At 44.4% G+C, this 19,303-nt stretch overlaps 1 protein-coding gene across 2 annotated transcripts in view; it reads right to left on the bottom strand.

The window, feature by feature from the left end:
* SNUPN (snurportin 1) overlaps positions 1-19,303 on the bottom strand; it is a 32,360-nt gene that overhangs the window by 6,581 nt on the left and 6,476 nt on the right. For both annotated transcript variants that reach the window (XM_068272573.1, XM_068272571.1), the window contains exons 3-5: positions 18,297-18,462; positions 7,935-8,039; positions 5,082-5,178 (exon numbers count right to left, since the gene is read on the bottom strand). In XM_068272573.1, the coding sequence (XP_068128674.1) occupies positions 5,082-5,178; positions 7,935-8,039; positions 18,297-18,462 (368 nt within the window). The remainder of the gene's footprint in view (positions 1-5,081; positions 5,179-7,934; positions 8,040-18,296; positions 18,463-19,303) is intronic.

Consider the following 19,303-nt stretch of genomic DNA (forward strand, 5'->3'; position numbering starts at 1 on the left):
CCAGCTCTGACAAGCTGTTTGTCAGCAGCGTGGCTGTGATTTATGAGGGATTGCAGAGTGCAGGGGGACCTTAGAGGGGTTTGGGATAGCAACAGAGGCTGGGCTGTATAGGCAGATCCAGCCTCTGTATGCAGATAATATTCTTCAAACCCACCTCGGGTTCTCTTTAAATGGAGTAAGAAGTCTTAATGTGGGCCCTACTGTGTTGGTTAATAATATGGGCTTATATTCCACCCCTTTTAGCATATACAGTGGTGTGAAAAACTATTTGCCCCCTTCCTGATTTCTTATTCTTTTGCATGTTTGTCACACTTAAATGTTTCTGCTCATCAAAAACCGTTAACTATTAGTCAAAGATAACATAATTGAACACAAAATGCAGTTTTAAATGATGGTATTTATTATTTAGTGAGAAAAAAAAAAACTCAAAACCTACATGGCCCTGTGTGAAAAAAAAATTGCCCCCTGAACCTAATAACTGGTTGGGCCACCCTTAGCAGCAATAACTGCAATCAAGCATTTGCGATAACTTGCAACGAGTCTTTTACAGCGCTCTGGAGGAATTTTGGCCCACTCATCATTGCAGAATTGTTGTAATTCAGCTTTGAGGGTTTTCTAGCATGAACCGCCTTTTTATGGTCATGCCACAACATCTCAATAGGATTCAGCTCAGGACTTTGACTAGGCCACTCCAAAGTCTTCATTTTGTTTTTCTTCAGCCATTCAGATGTGGATTTGCTGGTGTGTTTTGGGTCATTGTCCTGCTGCAGCACCCAAGATTGCTTCAGCTTGAGTTGACGAACAGATGGCCGGACATTCTCCTTCAGGATTTTTTGGTAGACAGTAGAATTCATGGTTCCATCTATCACAGCAAGCCTTCCAGGTCCTGAAGCAGCAAAACCACCCCAGACCATCACACTACCACCACCATATTTTACTGTTGGTATGATGTTCTTTTGCTGAAATGCTGTGTTACTTCTACGCCAGATGTAACGGGACACGCACCTTCCAAAAAGTTTAACTTTTGTCTCGTCGGTCCACAAGGTATTTTCCCAAAAGTCTTCGCAATCATTGAGATGTTTTTTAGCAAAATCGAGACTAGCCTTAATGTTCTTTTTGCTTAAAAGTGGTTTGTGTCTTGGATATCTGCCATGCAGGCCGTTTTTGCCCAGTCTCTTTCTTATGGTGGAGTCGTGAACACTGACCTTAATTGAGGCAAGTGAGGCCTGCAGTTCTTTAGATGTTGTCCTGGGGTCTTTTGTGGCATCTCGGATGAGTTTTCTCTACGCTCTTGGGGTAATTTTGGTCGGCCAGCCACTCCTGGGAAGGTTCATCACTGTTCCATGTTTTTTGCCATTTGTGGATAATGGCTCTCACTGTGGTTCGCTGGAGTCCAAAAGCTTTAGAAATGGCTTTATAACCTTTACCAGACTGATCGATCTCAATTACTTTTGTTCTCATTTGTTCCTGAATTTCTTTGAATCTTGGCATGATGTCTAGCTTTTGAGGTGCTTTTGGTCTACTTCTCTGTGTCAGATAGCTCCTATTTAAGTGATTTCTTGATTGAAACAGGTGTGGCAGTAATCAGGCCTGGGTGTGACTACAGAAATTGAACTCAGGTGTGATAAACCACAGTAAAGTTATTTTTTAACAAGGGGGGCAATCACTTTTTCACACAGGGCTATGTAGATTTGGAGTTTTTCTCACTAAATAATAAAAACTGTCATTTAAAACTGCATTTTATGTTCAATTATGTTATCTTTGACTAATAGTTAACGGTTTTTGATGAGCAGAAACATTTAAGTGTGAAAAACATGCAAAAGAATAAGAAATCAGGAAGGGGGCAAATAGTTTTTAACACCACTGTAGATTGGTACTAGGCAGGGGTGCCCTCTCTCCCCCTTGCTATTTGCCCTCTGCATTGAATCTCTGGCTCAGTTAGTCAGGGACTCCCCAGACATTCAAGGGATTAGGGTACATGGAATGGAGTACAAGGTTGCATTGTTTGATGACGACATGGTTTTTACCTTGGCTAACCCTCAGGGTAGGAAAACACTAGGCAGAAACGCTAGCGTTGTGTAAAACACACATAATGCAATTCAATGGGCCACATGAAAAAACGCATTTGTTTGTGTTCTGCCTTGTGTGTTTTTGAAACGCAGAACTTCTACTAGTATTTGCAATTGGGGGGGTTCGCGCAGAAGGTTGTTAAAGATGGCATCCCGTATGACTTGTATATGTTGGAGTTTTTGCTTTTAACCAGGGTCGGAGTTGGAGTTAAGAAATCGGACCACACCTGGGAGGGGGGGGGGGGGGGAAGCTTCTAATCTATACTCATTATGGTGGTACAACAGGTTGCCTCGGGTCATTTCTCCCATGGAGACCTGGCAGGATGACTTGCACTGAACCTGGGATGATGAGGAGTGGCAATTATCTTTCAAGATATGGCCTCATCATCCATTAACTCTGTAACTAAATAGGGTGGAAATGGCTATGGGGAAGTGAAGTCATGTGGCTGCTGCCGCTGCAATTTATTTGCCTAATTCCCCACTAAAAACGTACCATCTGTGGTATGAAAAGAACTGGGAGTCAATCTACTGCCGATCGATGCTCGCAACCTTTGTCTCAGATGCTGGTTACCCGGCATTTCCAGGCTGTTAGCTCCAGCACTGCAACACCTAAGATGGCGAATTCTGCAGGATCTGTCCTCGATCTCGATGAAAGCAGGACATTTGGAGCTATCTCCATAACCTGCCAACCAAGCAGGACCTGGATGAACAGAGAGGATCGTTTCATCCACTTGGTCTGAAATTGCGGTGATCTGCTCAGACATAAACGCGCCTCTCAGACCGAGTGTCATCCACTGAAGCTGATGTCTCTGCGCTGCAGGCTGAGGTGGCTTCCCTCAGAGAGGTCGGTGAGAAGCAGTTGGCCTGTTAACAGACACTCCTTTTGCAGATGGAGGATCTGCAGAACAGAGGACGCTGAAACTCTGTAACTAAAGAGAATCTTCCTCAGTTGGTATAGAACCCCCGATAAACTACATCCAGGAAATGTATATACAGGATCTTCTCAAAAAATTAGCATATTGTGATAAAGTTCATTATTTTCTGTAATGTACTGATAAACATTAGACTTTCATATATTTTAGATTCAAATACACACAACTGAAGTAGTTCAAGCCTTTTATTGTTTTAATATTGATGAATTTGGCATACAGCTCATGAAAACACAAATTTCCTATCTCAAAAAATTAGCATATTTCATCCGACCAATAAAAGAAAAGTGTTTTTAAAACAAAAAAAGTCAACCTTCAAATAATTATGTTCAGTTATGCACTCAATACTTGGTTGGGAATCCTTTTGCAGAAATGACTGCTTCAATGCGGCGTCACGGCGTGGCATGGAGGCAATCAGCCTGTGGCACTGCTCAGGTGTTGTGGAGTCCCAAGATGCTTCGATAGCAGCCTTAAGCTCATCCAGAGTGTTGGGTCTTGCATCTCTCAACTTTCTCTTCGCAACATCCCACAGATTCTGTATGGGGTTCAGGTCAGGAGAGTTGGCAGGCCAATTGAGCACAGTAATACCATGGTCAGTAAACCATTTACCAGTGGTTTTGGCACTGTGAGAAGGTGCCAGGTCGTGCTGAAAAATGAAATCTCCATAAAGCTTTTCAGCAGATAGAAGCATGAAGTGCTCCAAAATCTCCTGATAGCTAGCTGCATTGACCCTGCCCTTGATAAAACACAGTGGACCAACACCAGCAACTGACATGGCACCCGAGACCATCACTGACTGTGGGTACTTGACACTGGACTTCAGGCATTTTGGCATTTCCCTCTCCCAAGTCTTCCTCCAGACTCTGGCACCTTGATTTCCGAATGACATGTAAAAGTTGCTTTCATCCAAAAAAAGTACTTTGGACCACTGATCAACAGTCCAGTGCTGCTTCTCTGTAGCCCAGGTCAGGCGCTTCTGTCGCTGTTTTTGGTTCAAAAGTGGGTTCATGCTTCCATCTGCTGAAAAGCTTTATGGAGATGAAGATTTCATTTTTCAGCACGGCCTGGCACCTGCTCACAGTGCCAAAACCACTGGTAAATGGTTTACTGACCATGGTATTACTGTGCTCAATTGACCTGCTAACTCTCCTGACCTGAACCCCATAGAGAATCTGTGGGATATTGTGAAGAGAAAGTTGAGACACGCAAGACCCAACACTCTGGATGAGCTTAAAGTGAACCTCCAGACTAAAAATCGACTCAGCAGCACTGAAAAGGCCTGGTGTTTCTTTAACAGTTCCACAGCATCAGAGCTTTGTTTCTCTTATACAAGTCTCATTTTTAGCTGCACAGAAGAAAACTGCCCGGGCTTTTTTCCCCTGATGCTGTGCAAAGCATGATGGGATTTCTGGTTTTGTTGTTCTCGTTCTGCTGTTTTGGTGCAATTTTTTTTTTTTACATTTTGAATTTGACATTTGAAGCCTAGCGTGTGCAGCTGGGAGGGGTAATCAGGACACAGGACAGTTGGAACTGTGTCTCCTGCTCCTTGTCACCTCCTTTCAACCAAAAAGATGGCTGCCCCCATGACAAAGATGGCAGCCCCCATGAATCACAAACATTTGCCTGTTCTTTTAAAACAGGGTGGGTAAGAGATTATATTACCTATCTATTCTAATTAACATAACTAATGTAACTTGATGACAGTATGTTTGTTTAGGCTGAAGTTCCCCTTTAAGGCCGCTATCGAAGCATCCTGGGCCTCCATAACACCTTAGCAGTTCCACAGGCTGATTGCCTCCATGCCACGCCGCATTGAAGCAGTCATTTCTGCAAAAGGATTACCCTCTCTCCCAGTACATGTTGCTGTGCTGGCACTCTGCAATGCGGTAAAAAGATAGAGAAGATACAGTATTTCATTCCTATTTTAACTAAGAAAATAGGGCAACACAGATTGAAGTCGGCTTCTCTACATTATTTAAATTGGGCATAAAATGCACTACTTCATTTTAAGTACGGTATGTAATGAAAAATGCACTTTGAAAATATTACATCCACTATTCGCTTTACACACTTATATACTCACCTTTGCCAGTGCTACTGTTGTGTCGGTTTCCCCCCGGCAGCAATGACGGAAATCTGTTTACACAATATCCACTCTTAGTATAAGCTGCAGTGGAGCCCTAAAACAAAGTATGAATGGTTTAAATAAATAAATGGGAACAAACCATGTTAGGAAAAGACAAAAAAAAACAAAACACAGACTTACAACATGAAATAGACAAATCTACATATTACCTAGATGCTAGAAGACCCAGAAATGCCACTATGTAGCACATTTAAAGAGTCAGTAAAACTCTCGTAACAATAATCCCTTCTACCACATAACTCAAACCAATGAACTAGTATACGCTACAGTCACTCATGATGGAAATACTTGAATACTTGTCAATGAGAACAGCAGTACATATGCCTTCTCTGGAAAATAAGGTTAGGGGCTAAGAACAAGGCAAAACAAAAAGAAGACAGTCAGCTGGCGGCCCTGATGAAAGGTTTACATACCCTTGACGTTTTGGCCAGATTAATTGCATGTTAAGAGTAGTTGTCCACACCTGTTACTGTTTTGCCTGTAATTACAGTAGTCTGTGTATACAAAAAGTCAGTGAGATTCTGGGCTCTGGATAGCCACTGGATAGCCACTTGCACATTTCAGCAATGGGGAAAAATAAAGAACTGTCAAAAGACCTGAGAGATAAGGTTACTCAACTTTATAGAACAGGAAAATTATATACAAAGATATCCAAAAAGTTCAAAATGCCACTCAGCAGTGTTCAAACTGTTATAAAGAAGTGGAAATTGGGGGGTACTGTTGACACATTGCCACGGTCAGACAGACCACCAAAAATTTCAGCCAGAACTGCCAGAAGAATTATTTGAAATACAGTACAAGAAAAACTCAAATAACTTTACATGACAAAACAGCACTGGAAGCCTTCTCAAGACAGACATTGTAGAACATCTGCATAGTTTATGGGCTAGCCCCTGAAGTTCAGACAGGAGATTCCATAGGCTGTCATGAAGGGCAAAACAAAAACAAAAAACAACAGTACTAACTGTATGGAACTTCTAGATCCACATGAATTGTGTTCTTGTTCACAATGGCACTTTTTTTGGCTGTGCCTTTCAGTATATGCTATCCCTGCATGCGTCTAACACCCTGCCAATAAGTGTTGGACTTTCTCCAAGGTTTCACAGTACAGCCTGTATCTTGGATCCTGCAGAAGATCCTTGCTTCTGTGGATCTTGTGCTGCTTGGGTCCAGCCCTATCCAGCTACTCCTAGGATTTTCCAACATCAGCTATCTAGCGATAAAGCTTTTATCTTGGCTTTCCTTGATACATCCTCTATTTGGTATTTCCTCCCTGTCTCTCAATAAGCCAAAACATAAAAAGCCACCTGCCTAGTACTGTGTAGGTCCCTCTTGTGCCATCAATATAACCAGCTCCAACTCAACTTACAGGCATGGACTCCAAGCCCTAATGGACCCCTGGGGTATCTGGCACCAATATTTTAGCAGCAGATTTACATGAACCAGATCTGTTTTCAAACACATATCTTAGATGCTTGACCCGACTGAAATCCGGTGAAATCACAAGCAGGAAAAATTAAGACCACCACACTCACAACTTCTGTAACTTAGGCAGGGATAGCCTTACTACTGGTACACAACTCCAGGCTTTTAATCTGAAATTTGGGGCATTTGGGAGCCAAAACATGTATCATCAGAACAAGTCACCTTCTTTATCTGTTCCGTAATCTCAGTTTTAAAACTCATGTGCCCAGTGTGGACACTTTGGGGTGAGCAGGAGTTAGCATGGGCACACAAAGCCATTTACAGCAATCTGCAATACACTGTGTATTTCAACACCTTTCCCTCATGGCCTTCATTAAGTTTTTCAGCAATTTGTGCTACAGTAAGCTCTTTGGTGGGATCAGACCAGAAGGGCCATCCTTCTTTTCCCATGAGTATCAATGGTCCTTGAATGTTTCCTTTGGCTTCTAAATTCTCCAGATCTCAATCCAACTGAGCACCTTTGGGATTTGTTAGAACAACAAGTTTGATTAATAGAGATGCCACCTTGCAACTTACAGGTTCTGCTGCTAGTGCTAACGTCTTGTCGCCAGATACCACAAGATGCCTTCAGGGGCCTTATGAAATCCATGCCTTAGCAAATCAGGGATGTTCTAGCAAGTCCTTTAAGTGCTTTGGCTACTTAGTGTATGTTTTACAAAATGGTAGTAACACTGCTGAGTTAAAAGCTTCACAGTACTCTAGGGTCCTTGTCGAAGGTCCATCTGGGAGGAACTGTTGAGTTATATTAATATGCTACCACGGTACTGTCAGCCTTCATGAGGTTATGCACGACGGTGTCAGGTACTCCAATCAATAGCATATGTTCTGTATCCTTGGCAAGTGTAGTACTTTCATAAGATATCGTATTCTCTATTGTATGATGTAAATACTGTCATGCAGATCGGTATAGCTTTACGTCTGCATAACTTTATATATTGCAAGCCGACTATTACGATGCTTGATTGTATACAAGTTAAATCAATACAATTTGGATTATAATGAAAAAAAAAAAAAAAAAATCTTCACAGTACGTAACCTCGCGGCATTGATGGTTATACACTTCAATACAAAACATGCTGTGAACAGTATTGATGTGCATACACATCAATACTCTCCTGCACTGTATATTAGACCCTTGCTTGACATTTTGTAAAGTTACAGGGAAAAAAAAAAAAAAGGTTATGAAAATTAATTGGATCACTTTTTTGCACAGAAATCCTGGGGAAATTGAATGCCAGGGAGGTTAAGGAGCTATCCAATTCTGCTCTTACCATGCATTTAGATAAGGAAGTGAAAGCAGCTTACCCTAGATGCAACAATTAGAGAACGCTTTCCAGTGGGGCATACAACGAGAAGCCACAGATCAGCCAGGTCAGGTGGAACCTCTATCAACCACTCAGAAAGCATGAGCTAGAGGGGAAGAAGAGCATGCATAAACAAGAATGTAACCAATGTGAAAATCAAAATTGCATAGCACTGAATGATAAAATCCAAGAACCAAATAACGGAAATCCTAGTTCAGGGCAACATTGTATTATTGCATTTAATAGAAAACCATTTTGTGTTTAAAGTGAGATTCTAAGTTCTCCAATCCAAACTGAAGGGACTGCAAGGCAAAATCTGAGCAGCCTTACTATTCCCATATCGCTGCCTCCCACAGCTCTTACTGGTACATCCAGGGCAATGCCAGTGCCAGGCTGCTCTGACACTTCTGCCCTGCCCTCTGCAACAATGAGAGGATGTGAAAACAATCACATGGAGGGGAGGCCATGTACCATCAGAGAAGAGGAGACAGTTACATGGGACAGTGTTGCTACATAGACATTTACTTTTATGGCAATATCGTGGGAGGTGGAGTACAAAACTAAAATCAATTTGATAGAATGCATTTTTTAAAATACCCAATACATTACAGTGGAGCTATAAATGTTCAATAAACATAGCACTTAGAGAGACCCCATTATAAAATGCATAGTTTTCAAAGTTTTCTTCTCGCATTAAAAAAAATAAATAAAATGTAAAATTACTGCCCAGATGACATTTAAAGACAAAATTCTATTATAAAGAGAAACTGGAAAAAACCTTAGACAACACATAAAAACGCCAGTGATATTTTCTAAGGCCCCGTTCACATTACAAACGCGGATGGCCACGCATGCGGAACGCAACGCATGCGAACGCACGCCATCTGCGTTTGTGCGTTGCGTGGCTGATCCCATCACTGAAAAGTGAATGGGACAGCCACGCGTTTTTACAAAAAATGCGTGCAGCATGCGTTCCCGGACTGCACAGGTCCGGAACGCATGCAGTGTGAACATCAGACATTGCACTCTATGCAATGTCTGATGTCGTGCGTTTCGGCCACCTGCACGCGTTTCCAAAACGCGGCTGGAAACGCGTGCAGTGTGAACGGGGCCTTAAGCCGAACAATTCAGTAGAATCTCTACCACCAAATATATTTTACTCCAGCAAAGCCAATTAAAATGAAAAAGTCACACATTAACTTATGTTTACATTATATACAAGATGTGTGGTTTTCCAGGCACTTTTATTTATATGGTGTAGGAATGACACAAATATTGTACATGTACAAGTTTTGGCTGTTAGCTCACATAAGTGAAAACAATCATTGCCACTTAGTGCGAATGACTGGCTATATAATACAATAACATTTCTATAGCGCTTTTCTCCCATAGGACTCAAAGCGCTTAGGCTCTCTCAGATTCAGTAATTGGTAGTTGGATGAAGTATTCACACAACAAAAGTTATATTTCTGCAAATGCCAAACTGAACAGGTGGGTTTTCAGTCTGGATTTAAACACGTCCAGAGATGGAGCTGTCCTGATCTGTTGTGGTAAGGCGTTCCAAAACGTAGGAGCAGCATGACAGAAGGCTCTGGGACCAAAACTTTCCAAGTGGACTCTGGGTATGACTAGATTATTAGACCTTGTGGATCTGAGATTGCGGGGATTGCTACACAGCTGCAACATTTCTTTCATCTATCCAGGGCCCAGATTATTTAATGATCAAATGTCAGTAGGTCAATCTTGAAAAGGACCCTCTATGAGGTGCTTGATTTTTGCGATGTTCTTCAGGTGAAAATAGGATGATTTCACCCAGTGGCGTACCTAGGGTATTTGGCACCCGGTGCTGGTTATCCACAGTCACCCCCCCCCCCCCCCCCGGGCTGTGGAGTCGGTACAAAAATCTTCCGACTCCTCAGTTTATGAAACCACGACTCCAACTCCGACTACCCAAAATAGCTTCAACTCCGACTCCTTAGTCTTAATACTTAACAGGGCTGTGGATTTTGTACCAAAATCACCCGACTCCTCAGTTTATGAAATCAACGACTCCGACTCCAACTCCAACTCCAGGTGCCCAAAATTGCCCAGACTCCGACTCAGACTCCACAGCCCTGCCCCCCCGTAATTGGGGCTACGTTGCGCAAAAAATGTGTGTGGTCATATACCAAAATGTGGGTGTGGTCACGGGTGGAGACTAGTTTACATGAACTTAGCAATGGTGGGACATTAGATTAGGACAGTGGTGGCGAAAAGTCACTTATCTATCGCAAAGTGCCAACAGCAATTTAAACTAAATACAAACATTTTAACTCATACATGAACATTATGGAAAATCCAAGTTGAAAATAAACTGTGAAGATAAACAATTTCATCCATCCTACTCCTGAAAAATGTATTTTTTTTTTTTTCAAAACCCCCCCAGTTTTATTTTCTGTTTTAAAAAGCTAAAAAAAAAAAAAAAAAAAAAAAAAAAAAAGTAGGTTTAAAGGAGTTATCCGGGCAGTTTTAATAAAATGAACGCCCCAAGCTCCCAGGACCTCCCTCGCCGCATCTCTGCTCTCAGCCGTTCGCCGGAGGCTAAGAACTACTACCACCTGCGCAGTCCGCTCCGGCCCACGTGGCGGTGATTGACAGCGCCGATCGCGCAGGCGCAGTACAGAGCAACCTCCAGGTCGCTCTGACATCATCGCCGGGGACCGGGTCGGAGCTCCGGCGAACGGCTGAGAGCAGAGATGCGGCGAGGGAGGTCCTGGGAGCTTGGGGCTGGAGGAAGCCCCCGGTTAATTTTATTAAAACTGCCCGGATAACTCCTTTAGGGCTGGAACCCACAGGAGCGCTTTTGGCAGCGTTTTGGCAGCACTGCGATACGCTAGCAGTTTGCCAAAACGCTGGGCTAATGTTAATGGATGGGGCAACTTCCACAGGAGCGTTTGCATTTCCCAGAAACGCAAACGCAGGACATGCAGCATTTTGGGAGCGTTAGCGCTTCAATGTAAAGTATTGAACCGCTAGCGGAAACGCTCAGCAAAACCTAAACTGAGCGGTTTTGCTAGCGTTTTGCGGTTCAGCACACTGTAACAAAATGAAAAATAATTCACAGGACCAATCAGGATAAAAACGCAAAACGCTACACAACCGCTGAGCAAAAAAATACAATGTTGCAAAACACGACCAAAAACGCGCATGAATCCGCTTGCAAACCGCTCAGACAAAACGCTAGCGGTTGCGTTTGCGGTTTTCAGTGGGTTCCAGGCCTCAATGCTATTGTCTCATATGAGGTTGATTCCGCTTTTCCCATAGTCTCGCAGTTAGCAATCATGAGGCCCCCAACAAGACAAATTCAGCAATCTTGAGGCCCCCAACAAATCATGAGGCCCCCAACAAGACAAATTCAGCAATCTTGAGGCCCCCAACAAGTCAAATTCAGCAATCATGAGGCCCCCAATAAATGAGTCCCCCAACAAGACAAATTCAGCAATCATGAGGCCCCCAGCAAGACAAATTCAGCAATCTTGAGGCCCACAACAAATCATGAGGCCCCCAAAAAGACAAATCCAGTAACCATGAGGCCACCAACAAGACAAATTCAGCAGTCATGAGGCACATAAATAGACAGCATTTCAAATAAATAGGCAAAATGCCCCATTAATATGGTAGACACCTCTCACCTGGCTTCTGAATTCTCCTCTACTGGCTGCTGTGCCTGGCTGGCAATACTATTTTTGTCTGGATTGGCGATGATGTGTGAGCTGAAAGGCCTGGCAGTGATGCTGTGGCCTGACTGGCGGTGATGCTGTGGCTGGGCTGGCTGGCGGTGATGCTGTGGCTGGACTGGCTGGTTGAAGTAAATGCTGGCCTGACTGGTGGTGATGCTGTGGCCTTTTTGCCAGTGATTCTGGGCTGGTTGGCTGGTGGTTATGTTGGGCTGGCTGGCCTAGATAGTTTAGGTAGTGAGAGGTGCCCCACAGTTTAGGTAGTGCCAGGAGCCCCCCAGTTTAAGTAGTTACAGGAGCCCCCCAGCTCAATTAGTGACTGGAGCCCCCCAGTTCAGTTAGTGACAGGTACCCCCCAGTTTAGGTAGTGACAGGTACCCCCCAGTTTAGGTAGTGACAGGTGCCCCCCAGTTTAGGTAGTGAAAGGTGCCCCCCAGTTCAGCTAGTGACAGGTGCCCCCCAGTTCAGCTAGTGACAGGTGCCCCCCAGTTTAGCTAGTGACTGGTGCCCCCCAGTTTAGCTAGTGACTGGTGCCCCCCAGTTCAGCTAGTGACTGGTGCCCCCCAGTTCAGCTAGTGACTGGTGCCCCCCAGTTCAGCTAGTGACTGGTGCCCCCCAGTTCAGCTAGTGACTGGTGCCCCCCAGTTTAGATAGTGACAGGAACAGGAAAAGTTGTGACTGGGCACACCATCTTAGGTAGGGTGCTTGGTATTGTGGTATAGGCAAACCACCAAAGTATAAGTCCAGAATTCAAATATACCAGCACTCCAGCTTTCTCAAAGAATCACGCTCTTTTATTGAGCTAACATATCCACAGAAATGACCGACAATTGTTTCGGGGCCTCGCAGGGTCCCCCTTTCTCAAGGCGTGTGTGGTTACCAATATCAATAAAAGAGCGTGATTCTTTGAGAAAGCTGGAGTGCTGGTATATTTGAATTCTAGATAGTGACAGGGACCCCCAGTTTAGATAGCGACAGCGACCCCCCAGGTTAGACAGCGACCCCCCCCCAGGTTAGACAGCGACCCCCCCCCAGGTTAGACAGCGACCCCCCCCAGGTTAGACAGCGACCCCCCCCCAGGTTAGACAGCGACCCCCCCCAGGTTAGATAGTGACAGGGACCCCCCAGGTTAGATAGTGACAGGGACCCCCCAGGTTAGATAGTGACAGGGACCCCCCCAGGTTAGATAGTGACAGCGACCCCCAGGTTAGATAGTGACAGCGACCCCCAGGTTAGATAGTGACAGTGACCCCCCAGGTTAGATAGTGACAGCGACCCCCAGGTTAGTTAGTGACTGGGACCCCCCCAGGTTAGATAGTGACAGGGACCCCCCCAGGTTAGAGAGTGACAGGGACCCCCCCAGGTTAGATAGTGACAGCGACCCCCAGGTTAGTGACAGGGACCCCCCAGGTTAGATAGTGACAGGGACCCCCCAGGTTAGATAGTGACAGGGACCCCCCACTGCCCCAGGTAAGATAGTGACAGCGACCCCCAGTTAGTGACAGGGACCCCCTAGGTTAGATAGTAATAGGGATCCCCCCCAGGTTAGATAGTGACAGGTGCCCTTCACTCGTTGTGCAAATTTGGGATTTTACACCCCCCGTGGCCGTCCCCGCTGACAACCTACCCCCCCCCCCCCCTCACCTCACAGGCCTTCCCCGGTGACAGGCAGGAGCAGCCCAGCTTCAGACCTCAGTATCAGCCGGCGACCAGTATGCGGGGGCACCGAACTCAGTGAACACCACGCCGTATATGCGGAAGTGATGTCACTTCCGCATATCAGTGCGGTGTCCGCTGGGTCCTAGCGCCCGCATACTGGTCGCCGGCTGGTCGGAGGTCTGAAGCTGGGCTGCTCCTGAGTCCTGCCTGTCACCGGGGAAGGCCCCGGGGGGGGGGGGGGGGGACGACACACATAGGTTGTCAGCGGGGACGGCCACGGGGGGGGGTGTAAAATCCCAAATTTGCACAACATGTGCACTGGCGGCAGGGGCGGCAACACAGGACTCCGGGTGTCACCCCCTAAGCATCAAGACACCCGGTGCGGGCCGCCCCTGCCGCTTGACGGTAGGAACGCCACTGATTTCACCACAGCAGAGATGTGAGTTCTGAAGTTTAAATCCCCATCAATTAGAACTCCCAGGCTACGCACATGATCAGAGCTGTGTAGATCGTGTCTCCTATTCCCAGTGGTGAAGACTGTAAGTTAAGTTGTTTTGTTGTCATGTGCTGCCCTCCGTTCAGAAGGACTTCAGTTTTGTCTGCATTTAGTTTTAGCCAGTTGTCACTCATCCATTGCTGTAGTTCGTGTATTAATAACCTACCCTCATCTAAACTGATGTAAACTGTGGGATTTCTGTAGTGCTTGTGGCCTAGTGGATGTCAAGGGGCCTTTGACCCCTCTTTGCTTCAGCTTACCTAAAGGACCACTGGGTCCCCAAATTTACTACCTTGCCTAGGGCCCCATTACATCTCTGCTGATGCTACATGAAAACTTGGTCTAGCATGCAAATAGTAGGAGGTCAGATAAGAATGTTTCCCCTCCAATAGGTACCTACTTACAGGGCTAAATATAAAGTACACATTTAGAATATGGACTGCTGGAGACATAATGACTGGTAGGAAATAATTTGTTAACCTTTCATTTATCATCAGCATGTAAAATCTGAACACGGTTTTTATTACCCTAAAAGCAAGAAGTTTAGAGCCAGGATGGTACCATTTATTGGCTAACTTAAACAAAAAAAAGAGTGCCATGTTGTGGATGTTCTTGTTTTTATGCAGAGGAGAACTGGCCAATCAGCTGTTTGACTATTGCTTTACACTAATTTAAACTGCCAGTTTTTCAATGGTAATGTTGCTTTGAGCATGCTATGTTTATTTTACTGTTGCAGTAAATGTATCCTTTAGGCTCATAATAAAGATTCTTTTGAACACTATAAGAAAAAGAGTAAGCTTTCGGCTATTCTTCAAACTCTATTCCTGTATGCTGCTACAATGTTATAACACAGTGTATTCACATTTAAAAATTTTGTTTTTAAAATACAGACGAGTGTCAAGATGCATTATGCATCTTAATGATAATTATTTATACTTGCAAAAAAATACCTCTATCTCCTTCTGATCTGATAAAATATATATAAGCTGCGTGTTCTAACATTCCCTATCACCATGTGTTGCTTACATGAGGGAACACAGACATGGTCTTTGCAGTAGGGGGGAGGATGTGAGTGCTCTCCTCACTTAAAGAGAGTCTGAAGCGAGAATAAATCTCGCTTCAGACCTCATAGATAGCAGGGGCATGTGTGCCCCTGCTAAACCGCCGCTGTCGCGCCGCTAAACGGGGGTCCCTTCACCCCCAAATCCCCCTCCATGCAGCGCATCCCCTCTTCCTGGTTGGGGCAGGGCTAACTGCCGCAGCCCTGCCCCACGCGCGTCTGTCAGCGCATATCTCCGCCCCTCTCAGTCTTCCTTCACTGAGAGGGGCGGGGGAGAGGCGGCGATGCACCGCTGATAGACGCGACTGGAGGCAGGGCTGCAGCCGTTAGCCCTGCCTCCAGGAACGACCAAGTCTACGACCAAGGGTTGCGGGGGTGGGTTTGGGGGTGAAGGGACCCCCGTTTAGCCGCGGGATAGTGGCGTTTTAGCAGGGGCACACATGCCCCTGCTAACTATGAGCTCTGAAGCGAGATTTATTCTCGCTTCTGAGTCTCTTTAACAACTTGCCCTCCCCGGGACAAGCATCTACATCCCTGCAAAATCCCTCTTCACCTTGCAGGGGTGTAGGTACTACATCCATTGCCATCAAGATTTACTATATCAGCGTTTATTATAACGAGATTCTACTGTATTACATTTTTGAATCCGAAAAATAAAAATGGTTTTCAACATATATGCAATATAGTTAAATATACAGTACAGACCAAAAGTTTGGACACACCTCATTCAAAGAGTTTTCTTTATTTTCATGACTATGAACATTGTAGATTCACACTGAAGGCATCCAAACTATGAATTAACACATGTGGAAGTATAGTACATAACCAAAAAGTGTGAAACAACTGAAAATATGGCATATTCTAGGTTCTTCAAAGTAGCCACCTTTTGATTTGATTACTGCTTTGCACACTCTTGGCATTCTCTTGATGAGCTTCAAGAGGTAGTCACCTGAAATGGTTATCGCTTCACAGGTGTGCCCTGTCAGGTTTAATAAGTGGGATTTCTTGCCTTATAAATGGGGTTGGGACCATCAGTTGCATTGTGGAGAAGGCAGGTGGATACACAGCTGATAGTCCTACTGAATAGACTGTTAGAATTTGTATTATGGCAAGAAAAAAAACAGCTCAGTAAAGAAAAACGAGTGGCCATCATTATTATTTATTGTATTTATAAAGCGCCAACATATTACGCAGTGCTGAACATTAATTTAGGTTACAGACAATATTTAGGGGTGACATACAGCAATATGACAATACAGGAATACAAGAAAACCATATCACACAGCACAGTATGAGTACCAGGTAATGCTTAGTCAGTCACTGGATGGAGCATGGAGATTAGGCAAGTTAGGTTCACTCAGATGCATAGCATGGGTGCACAGTAATGGAGGTGCATGATCAGGTAGGACACTTTAAGAAATGAAGGTCAGTCAGTCCGAAAAATTGAGAAAACTTTGAAAGTGTCCACAAGTGCAGTGTCAAAAGCCATCAAACGCTACAAAGAAACTGGCTCACATGCGGACCGCCCCAGGAAAGGAAGACCAAGAGTCACCTCTGCTGCGGAGGATAAGTTAATCCGAGTCACCAGCCTCAGAAATCGCAAGTTAACAGCAGCTCAGATTAGAGACCAGGTCAATGCCACACAGAGTTCTAGCAGCAGACATCACTAGAACAACTGTTAAGAGGAGACTGTGTGAATCAGGCCTTCATGGTAGAATATCTGCTAGGAAACCACTGCTAAGGACAGGTAACAAGCAGAAGAGGCTTGTTTGGGCTGAAGAACACAAGGAATGGACATTAGACCAGTGGAAATCTGTGCTTTGGTCTGATAAGTCCAAATTTGAGATTTTTGGTTCCAACCACCGTGTCTTTGTGCGACGCAGAAAAGGTGAACAGATAGTCTCTACATGCCTGGTTCCCACCGTGAAGCATGGAGGAGGAGGTGTAATGGCGTGGGGGTGCTTTGCTGGTGTCACTGTTGGGGATTATTTTCAAAAATAAAAGGCATACTGAACCAGCATGGCTACCACAGCATCTTGCAGCAGCATGCTATTCCATCCGGTTTGCGTTTAGTTGGACCATCATTTATTTTTCAACAGGACAATGATCCCAAACACACCTCCAGGCTGTGTAAGGGCTATTTGACCAGGAAGGAGAGTGATGGGGTGCTGCACCAGATGACCTGGCCTCCACAGTCACCAGACCTGAACCCAATCGAGATGGTTTGGGGTGAGTTGGACCGCAGAGTTAAGGCAAATGGGCCAACAAGTGCTAAGCATCCTTCAAGACTGTTGGAAGACCATTTCAGGTGACTACCTCTTGAAGCTCATCAAGAGAATGCCAAGAGTGTGCAAAGCAGTAATCAAAGCAAAAGGTGGCTTCTTTGAAGAACCTAGAATATGACATTTTCAGATGTTTCACACTTTTTGGTTATGTACTATACTTCCACATGTGTTAATTCATAGTTTGGATGCCTTCAGTGTGAATCTACAATGTTCATAGTCATGAAAATAAAGAGAAAACTCTTTGAATGAGAAGGTATGTCCAAACTTTTGGTCTGTACTGTTGATATAGAGGATATAATAACACATGGACATATGTAGGAAAGATAACACTGCCCACCTCCCTGCTACAACAATCCAGAAGCAGGATAATGGCTCAGGCAAGACATGGGCATATACTTGAAGGAAAAATCAGCTCTACTGGATGGTTAAGAGGGTCCAATCTTTATAAGAAAAACGGCCATGGACAGAGGCATCACGGTCACGAGTATTGGAGCTACAATCGCATCTTATTAGCTATGACTAAGAAGTGACCATGATGTCTCTGTGATCGTTCGCTAATAACGATTGGACCCTTTTAACGATCCAGTAGAGCTGATTTTTCCTTCAAGTAGACATAACACATGATCCTTAACAGTTTTCAAAGTAAACCTGAAGCAAAGAAGAACATTTTTTTTTTAGATACTTACCTATGGAGAGGGAAAGTTCAGGATCCAAAGGAGCCTTCCTGGTCCTCTCTCTGTCACCTTGTTACAGTGCATGACCCCTTGGTTAAATATGTCTTTGGCCCTCCTCAGGCAGAATTTGGAAGTACTTGCATCCCAGAGTACTTCCAAATGACGAGAGGATCCATACTATGTGCTAGCGAGTCCAGGCCCCACGCATGCACCTCTCTTCAGAAGTACTCAAGAGAAGCGAGGGCTTCTGAAGACTACCGAAGATTCCAGAAGGCTGCGTAACTTCAATAGGGGACAGAGGTGGAGAGATGGCACAGAGAGAGGATCAGGAAAGCTCTATAGGATCCAGAGGAAAGTATCTAAACTGAAGCGAATCTGCTCTTTTTAGGTTTGCTTTAAGGCCAGATCAGTCAGTGTATTTTTACTAAGTATTGAGATTGTGATGAATTACTATAACAATGCATGATAATGACCTGATTTGCATAATGTCTTGGCAGTTTCTTGCCAGGATCCACATCCATCTCCTCGGCTTCCTCTTCTTCATGTTTTTCCTGCTCTTCATCTGCCTTCTCTAGCTCTCGGTCTGTCCAGTCCCCTTCAGCCAGCCGCCGTGCATGGTTTATATAATCTAACCGTTTTCTGTCAATGACAAAACATTTAAGAGTTATGAGCAGTATGTATGCCAAAATAATGGCTACAATCAACACTATATTAACTGAATTAAGCAATGCTATTTAAAGTCATATTCTATTCCATTTTGTCTATCTAATTTTCCTGCTACTCTAACCAAACAATTTACCCTCCAGCTACAGAAGAAGCAGTGTTGATAGGTTTTAGAATATCTCACTAGATTATTTTAATGTTGTAGGCATTACCCTTATTGAGTGCTTGCAGTTAGATAGGCTTTATACACACACAAAATGGTCTGCTTAAATTAATTATTGAAAATGTGAGTAAATATTGAATCATCCAAATCTGGCACAGACCTACATCTCATTCTAACAAGCAATACACAGCATATAATTCATGCAGCTCTCTACTCTATATAATTTGTTTTAGTCTTAGGGCCCTTTTACACTTAAAGGACAGGTCCGATAAAAAAAAACAAAAAACATAGGAAAACATCAACATTACTTTGAAAATCAGATTTCTTTCGGTTATAACAGAGCAACCAATTAACTTCCCTGGCGGTAAGTACGAGCTACGAGGTTCACATGGCCCCGGGAGGATTTTTTTTTTTTTTTTTAATAAAATGTGCTGTATATGCTTAAGCTAGCACTTGGCTAGCCAACTATGCCCCCCAAGTCTCGCCGCTCTCCACTAATCCCCCCCGATCGCCGCCGTAATTCGTACCCCCCAGGGATCCTGCGATGGCGCAGCCTCCCAATCAGCTCCAGGTTTCGCTATGGGGAGGATCAGGACTGCGCATGACGTCAGACGTCATGTCCAATCGTCGCCATAGCGACGAGTGAAGCGGAAT

Source organism: Hyperolius riggenbachi, chromosome 3 (genome assembly GCF_040937935.1).
Source record: "Hyperolius riggenbachi isolate aHypRig1 chromosome 3, aHypRig1.pri, whole genome shotgun sequence".
Lineage (NCBI taxonomy): Eukaryota > Metazoa > Chordata > Amphibia > Anura > Hyperoliidae > Hyperolius > Hyperolius riggenbachi.